Source organism: Primulina eburnea, chromosome 15 (assembly GCF_022965805.1).
Source record: "Primulina eburnea isolate SZY01 chromosome 15, ASM2296580v1, whole genome shotgun sequence".
NCBI classification, from domain to species: domain Eukaryota; kingdom Viridiplantae; phylum Streptophyta; class Magnoliopsida; order Lamiales; family Gesneriaceae; genus Primulina; species Primulina eburnea.
Genome location: NC_133115.1, coordinates 20,557,011 through 20,564,897, shown reverse-complemented (window position 1 = coordinate 20,564,897; position 7,887 = coordinate 20,557,011). Strand labels below are relative to the sequence as shown.

General features: G+C 39.6%; 1 protein-coding gene across 1 annotated transcript; it reads right to left on the bottom strand.

The window, feature by feature from the left end:
* Positions 1-642: 642 nt before the first annotated feature.
* On the bottom strand, positions 643-1,518 carry LOC140815533 (uncharacterized). The gene has a single exon (XM_073174617.1). The coding sequence runs from the start codon at positions 1,516-1,518 to the stop codon at positions 643-645; it is 876 nt and encodes a 291-aa protein (XP_073030718.1).
* Between the last annotated feature and the right edge of the window lie 6,369 nt (positions 1,519-7,887).

Genomic DNA, 7,887 nt, shown 5'->3' with positions numbered 1-7,887 from the left:
TTTAACTCTCTCGAGTAGTATCACTACTCATGTGGCACAGTCTACGGTGATTTGAAATTCTCCAACGCGAAAATTAATTGTTTTTCTTGCTTGATCATCATCTTCGCTTAACAAATCATCATCATTTTCCACAAACTTATCTTCACTTCTTCCAAACTTAGATTTATTCCCCACTGGCTCCCTGGAGACTGGAACATAAATTGTGGGTACATTTCTCAACTTAGCGGACTCCTCTCTTCTCGCAATAGCTCTTTCTCTCAACAGCCGTCTCTTTTGAGTCCTAGTCGGTGGCCTAGGGAATTTTTTGTGTTGGGCCACTCTCCAAGACTCACTGAACTCTCCTCTGGCTGGAAGGACGTATCTTGGATTTGCTCTCCGGCTCTCAATCATTTTTCCTTTTGAGATTTCATATGCACGCCGCTCCATGCACTGATCAGCTGATATTTTCCTGGTTTCCACCTTTCGTGATTCAACTCTATGTATGTTTCTCCTGTCTAAGTATCTCTGGTGCTGATCACGAGATGATTCCCCTCTGAACTTTTGATTCTCAAGCACTCGTCTTTCAAGGAAATGTTGATTCCTCGGCCGATAGGCCGCGGGTTCACCAACATTTCTAGGGAAACGCTGCTGAACTGTTTGCATTCAATCAGCCGTATTCCTTCCATGAGCTTCAAACAATTGACCCTTTGGAATCCAGTATTTCTTGATTACTCGGTCTTTCACTGCAAAGGATCGACTTCTTTTCTCATTGAGAAGATCCCTCAAATCTGTCACATTCACGTTAATCAAAGCCACTGGAGGAAAATGATCATCATCCACCATCATAGACTCTTGTTTGTTAAAGAATTTCACAACTCCCTTGTTAATTCTATCCTGCAAAATGTTCTTGAACGCCCAACAAGATTTGGCGGCATGATTATAGGAGTTGTGGTATTTACAATACTCTCGTCCCTTTAGCTCTTCCGTAGGTGGCATCCTGTGATCATGTGGGAATGTGATGAATTTTTCTTTTACCAAAAAATCGAAAACTTCCTCGGTCTTTGACACATCAAATGTATACTGCATGTCTTTGGGGAGTTGGGAGTTGTTCTTCTTTTCAAGTTCTGCTGGCTTCTTGTTTAGTAAGGGAACTGTGCAAGAACCAGCTGACCGAATCTCTGCCAGTGCCACATCTTCCACCTCATGATAATAAGACCCCATAGCAGTTTTCTTCTTGTACGACTCTTCCCGCAATAGTTCTTCGTATTCAGCCACTTTGGCAACTAGCTCGAAGAAATCCCTGAACTCCATTCCCTGGAATTTCTTCCTTAATTCAAAATCCAGCCCATTTTGTGCCATCTTCACGAACTCGGTCTCAGGTAGGAATACCTTGCACCTATTCTTTATCTTTTTGAACATGTCGATAAAATATTCCATAGACTCCATAGACTCTCCTTTCTTTTGAGTGACTCTGGATAAGTCGGCAATGCACACTTCTGGCTCTGTTCTATAGAATTGAATGTGGAATTGTCTTTCCATCTCGTGCCAACTCATCACTGAATTTCAAAGGAGTAAAGCATACCAAGCGAATGCAGTTCCAGTAAGGGAATTCGGGAATAGCCGCAACTTTAGATTGTTGAAGTTTTCCAAGTTGGCTAATTCCCCGCACTGGATGGTGAATCTGGCTATGTGTTCCATGCTGGACTGGCCATCCTCCCCGGAGAATAAACTGAAATCATGAACTCTATAACCCCTTGGGTACGGGTTATTCACGTCTATGTAATCTGGGTAGGGTTTGTGGAATTCTGGGCGGCCGATCTGTTTCAAGGCCGGCCCATATAGCTCTTGAACAGCCTCTCTCACCATTTCTGGATCAATCCCGTGCATGTTCCGAGCGGGGAGTTGGTGATGGTAGTAATTTGCCCCCCGAGCTTGAAACCCTGCATTTAAACCAACATTACCTCATAGGAAGCCCCCATCTACTCCTTGATAATCTATGTGAGACATATCATCATAAGCTCCTGGTTGGTACATAGGATTTGTCACGCTGTACACTTGAGTAACTGGTTGTTTCGGGCTCCCCACTCCATGAGCACGTGGATATGGCTGAGCCCTCCCTCCTAAGCTTTCTTCTCTCTTGTGAGGTGGTGTATATGTGGGGACCCGGACGCTAATCAAGTTCTTAATCATTATTGGGACTAATTAATCAATTATAAAACAGGGTCTAAAATTTTTTTAAAATACAAAGCGGAAACGTAATGTAATTTACTCAAATTACATATTAAACATAAACATACAAATCTTGCGTTATCTACAAGAATTCAACTAGGTTCAACTACATATCAGTGCTGAATCCTATGTTGCTTCGAAGCCCGGATCTCCACGCTATCTAATCTTCTCTCATCCTCTTCTTGACCCTAATCCAGCCCCACCTGTTGTCATGCACACATACAAAACAAGACAACAGCCGGATAACTCCGGTGAGATATAAATATCCCAGTATAAACAATGTACACATGCAATCATATAAAAGCATATACGAACGCATATAAGATGTAACGCCCCGAAAATTTTAAAGTCTACGCAAACCACGTGCATGCAATTATTAAATTCTTGGTATTTTAGTTAAATTGTTTTAATGGCATTAATTAATTATGTTGTGCATATTAACATGTTTAAAACTATATTTTCTACATGTTGCATTAAAAATGTATTTTTAAGGATTATTCAAGTTGCGATCGAGGAACGGAGACCGATGGCTGGAAAATAGAAAATGATTTTTATTAAATAGTTTTTTTTTATTATTTAAAATATGGGTGATGCTTTTTATTATTTTTGAAAAATATGGGGTTTCTGCAGTGATTTTATACGCCGGGACGTAATTTTTATCGGTGTTGGATTTTTAACAAAAAGGCGAACTTTTTGGGCAACCCGGCTAATAAATTCACATATTTAATAAAAGAAAAACTTTGTTAATATTTTATTATGTCCTTATTAAACTAATGGGCTTAAAATTAATGGCTTATTAGGCTTAAAAGCCTTGAAGTTGTTTAACTAGTATATAAAGTGCTATTTTATTCCAAACCCTTCACTCTTGCAACTCCAAACTCACGCCTCCCCACTCCCAAAAATCAGAAACACTCTCCCCACCCCACCCCCAATACACGACAGCACACACCCAAATATTGAAGGGATTTTCGAGAAAGCTTCAAGGGAAACCTCCTAGGCTTCGTCTCCTCGTCCCGTTCTTCGTCGTCAACGTTTAATCGTGCGTTTAAAACGCAAAGGCACGCCCTAATCTCCTTTTCTCATCCACCATATCATAATATCATTTTAATTATTGTATGCATGAAGAACACAAATTTATTTTCAGTATTTTCGGATTTATGGCATATACAAGGGAAAACTCATGGTTTTATGATTGGAATTCATGTTTTTAAGTTGTTAAAGGGGCTGCCATGAATTAAGATATGATTAAGCATGTTTATACACAAATTTAGAGGCCTTAGAAAACACTAAACCTGCTGCACAACCTGTTATAACATAAGCTGGAACAACCGAGGAAAAATAAATAAGGAACCGTGAGTTTTTGAGTTTTATGTGCAAGTGTGGTTCAAGGTTCGTTCATTTTTGCATGGGACTTGGGGGTCGGCCTGGGCTTGTTGGGGGCTTGGCTAGGGTCAGGGTCGAAGGCTAGGTAGGGTCCTAGGGCGGCTAGGGTTCATGGTTCAGGCTGGGGAAGAGTCCACGAAGGTTAGGACTCTCCCCGAGCAATTTACGTGTTGGCTGCTGCTGTAGTTCGGGAGAGGGTGCAGCGCGGCTAAGGGCGATCCAGGTGGGTCCATAAGGGTCCTAGGTGATGGGTAGAGGTCGGGCCAGGGGTTGGTGCAGCTGGTGTGGCTCTGGCTCGAGCCAAAGGTGAAAACCGTGAGGAAGGCGCAGCAAACGCGCAGGTTGCGCTTCGGAATTCTGGTGGCTTTGCTGCTGGGTTCTAAGGACTGGGCAGGTATGGGCAGGGGCTGGGCTTGGTCTAAGGAAGGTCAGGGTGTGCTGGGCTCGGCGGTGGCTCGGCTGGAGGTGTCCTAGTGGCACTAAGAGTCTAGGGGCGTGAGTCAAGGCATGAGCGCAGGGTTGGGTAAGTTTCCTGAAAGTGTTTGAGCGGGCCAAGGCTGGTTTTGCGGGCCGGGCTTGTTCAGGTGGGTCCCTAGATGGGTTGGCTAAGTTTTGGTTCAAGATGGCTCGGGCGTGGCTCGGGTAAATTGGGAGATGGCTCGGTGGGTACGTTAGTGTGTCAAAAACGAAATTTATAAAGCTAAAAATTAATCCAAGGGTCCACGGGGGTGGCTCACGACTTGGAAGGGTAGAATAAATACTAAAAAGGCTATGTTTAAAATTTGGGATCAAAATAACGAGTTTTGGATTTATTCGGAATTTAATCGCCGCACGAAACGCTAATTAGCGAGTTAATTGAAAAGTCTAGTTTTAAGCTTCATAAAATTATGAAAATTTAGGTTTAAACTTAAATAATTATTAGAAGCCTAAGTTTTAAATTTGGGAATTTTATATTAAGGTTTGGTTTAATTCGGGATTAAAACGCATTAATACGTCACATTTAAATATTAATTTAAAAGTCATCGAATTAAGCTAAATAAAAATATGAGAAAATTCATGTAAGCTTAAATAATTATTTGGGACATGTTAGAGTCATGAAATCAAGAAAATAATCGAAAATGTAAAATGTCGAGTCCAGGGGTAAAACGGTCATTTTACACCGGGAAATTAGTAAAGGTCATGGCAGTGCCCGAAATGCTGTTTCTATGTTATTATGATGATTTTGAAATGTTTATGAATTTCTCATGATTTAATTATGATTTTTAAATGTCTAAGGAATTTTTATGATTTAAGAAGACATTTAAAATACATGTTGCATGCTTGGTTTCAAAATGAAAATGTTATGTTATGAATGATTTTTATAAAGTGATGTGAATGAAAAACGTTGAAGGAAGTGAAGTGATTGTGACTAATTCGTTAATGGTGGCGACGTCGTGAGGGTTATGGTCCCAGTGGGAGCCCGACGATCGTGTTTCCATTGTTGCGAATATGAGGTTTTGAGGTTTGAGGTAAGAATGGGAATATCGTGAGGGGAGAAGGCCCTAGAGGGAGCCCATTTATGGGAAAAGGCCCCAGAGGGAGCCCCGACGATCGTATTTCTATTCGATTCATGTTAGGCCAGGCCCCAGTTGACCGGTGAGAGTGTTGCTGGTGTCCCCCGCCGCCCAGTACTGTGGTTATATTTCTGATGGATCCATCGTCATGTCATGTCATGTTGAGGAAAGTCACAATTAACGATCTGAATTCAACAGAGGAAAATGAAAAGGAAAATGTTTATGATCATGAAAAATGTTTATGTCATGTCATGTTGAGGAAAAAGAAAAAAGATTAAGGTTTATTTATGCATGTCATGAAAATGTTTATGTTTAAAGTTGATGCATCATTATGAAGATGTTTTTATTTAAAAGTTTTATGCATCACGAAAATATTTACGAAAATGTTTAAAGTTTTATGCATCATGAAAATATTTATGAAAATGTTTATGATTAAATTTATGCATCTCCATGAAAACGATATTTTAATTACAAGTTTTTTCACCGTTATATGTTGACTGTATTATGTATTACTCGTTATAAAGATTATGGTGTGTTGAGTCTTTAGACTCACTAGGTGTGATGGATGCAGGTTATCATGATAATGCTAATGGAGGTCTTGATGGTTGATCCGACTGGACTGAAGGTGCACATGACCCGAGGACCGATGCTAGTTTTCGCATATATGTTATGATTTATGTTAAAAGATATTTTTATGACTTTTTATTTATGTTTTGAGAGATTTTTGAGAGATTATAGTATGGGCTGTATTTCTCAAATATGTAGTTGGTGGTTTTAATTTTAAAAGGGATCAAAAATATTTTATACTTCGGCCGAATGCTATGTGAGGTTTTAAAAAAAAAAAAAAATTTCTAGTACTTTTAAAGCAATAAGTAAAGAGGACGTTTCATAAGAATTACTCATAACATGTCTCAAATCAGAAACATAAATCAATATCAAACATTGAATAATCATGAATGATATAAACAATGTAAATCAACATGTCGTATCAGACTCAACTCAACTCTAACCTAGGGATCCCGATGTCTGGATATAGGTAATTATATCGAATCTCAGTCGATAGGAATGAATCAATCCCTAAACGGCATCGATATAATTCATATATCAGTGTCTGGGCGAATCAGCCGCAGAATTGACGACTCAGTCAATAACCCGAAGAATCAGCCGGTAATTAGGCAAATCAGCCAATAATCAGACAACTCAGCCTGTAATTAAGCGAATCAGCTTAAGTTTAGACGAATCAGTCAATCACCAGACGAATCAGCCGGTGACTAGGCGAATCAGCCTATAATAAGACGAATCAGTCAATAACCCGACGAATCAGCCGGTGACTAGGCGAATCAGCCTATGACTCAACGACTCAGTAATCAATACATACAGTCAGTATCTAAGCAAATCAATCAATGACTAGCAAATCAGCAGTCATTACATGCAGTGTCTATAAATCAATAGACAACAAACATCAATCTCATCAATTACAAGAATCAATGTAATAAACTAAGTATGTGATTTAGGGAAACTCGAGTCAAACCTTCCTCGAGTTGTGCAATCCCAACACAACATTAATTTATACCTTTCTTTCTGTTACTCTGACTCTGTCGAAGTCTCAAACTCGAAGCCTGTCAATACTCAATCTGACAAGAACAATATCGAGGAGTATAATATCAATACACCACTCGAATCAATCTGTTCTGCTCATACTTGACCTAATTCAATATCGATGGCATAACGGTATAATATCAATATACCCAACAATACCATATCAATCAGATATTAATTCTAATATCTCCTACTCAATAACAACTCAATTCTGATATCAACTCGACTCCAAAACTACTCCGAAAATCATAACAATTCCATAATCAGTCTGTTCCTTAATCTGACTTCGATTCTATGATGTCTAATATGTCAAGAACAACATATATGAGTTCCATTCAATTCTGACAATATCATAATTTCAAAGCATGTCAAAACGTAGTAAAATTACGTCATGTTGTAGCCTACGTTGCTAGGAACTCGATACCGAAGTCGGATTTAAAATCGGACGGGCAGATTTCTCGCAAATCAAAATCTAAAATTGAAAGCAATTATTTCCTCAGCCTTCGTTTTCTTTCCCTTTTTCTGAAGAATCTCGGTTATGTATATATATATATACATACACGTAACATGCAACAAGCCAAGTGGAATCGTGCATGTGCTGCACGTTTCGCGCATATGCGCGCACAAAGTCGCGCATATGCGCCAGTTCTTAGAACCAGCATTTTTCCTTCTCGCGCATATGCGCCACTTTTCTCGCGCATATGCGCCAAGCCTACTGTCTTTCCCGCGCATATGCGCCATCTACGTCGCGCATATGCGCCGAACCTTCTGGACATGTCGCGCATATGCGCGCATTTCTTCGCGCACGTGCGCCATGGCTTCGGCCCTTCTCATTATTTTATGTATTTTCTCGTCTTTTCCGGTCCGATCTGTTTCGTCTATAATCATATCGATTATCACCAATAAATCATAATAATCCTCATCAAATCATTTCGGATTAACAGGATATATTTCTCGGGCCTTACATTTCTCCTCCTCTTAAATCTGAGTTCGTCCTCGAACTCATAGGTAATCACTTCAGATATATCAGAAAAAAAATGTATACAGAGTTTTAAATCAAAACTCTCATCCTACTGAATCCATTCTGAAATCTCTTTCTTATATTAATCTCTGATTTCAAATCTGGAATAAGACTTCATGAAGT

Bases quoted from the DNA above. Each gene is read 5' to 3' on its own strand.
- LOC140815533 (XM_073174617.1), bottom strand. From the start codon at position 1,518: ATGGAAAGACAATTCCACATTCAATTCTATAGAACAGAGCCAGAAGTG.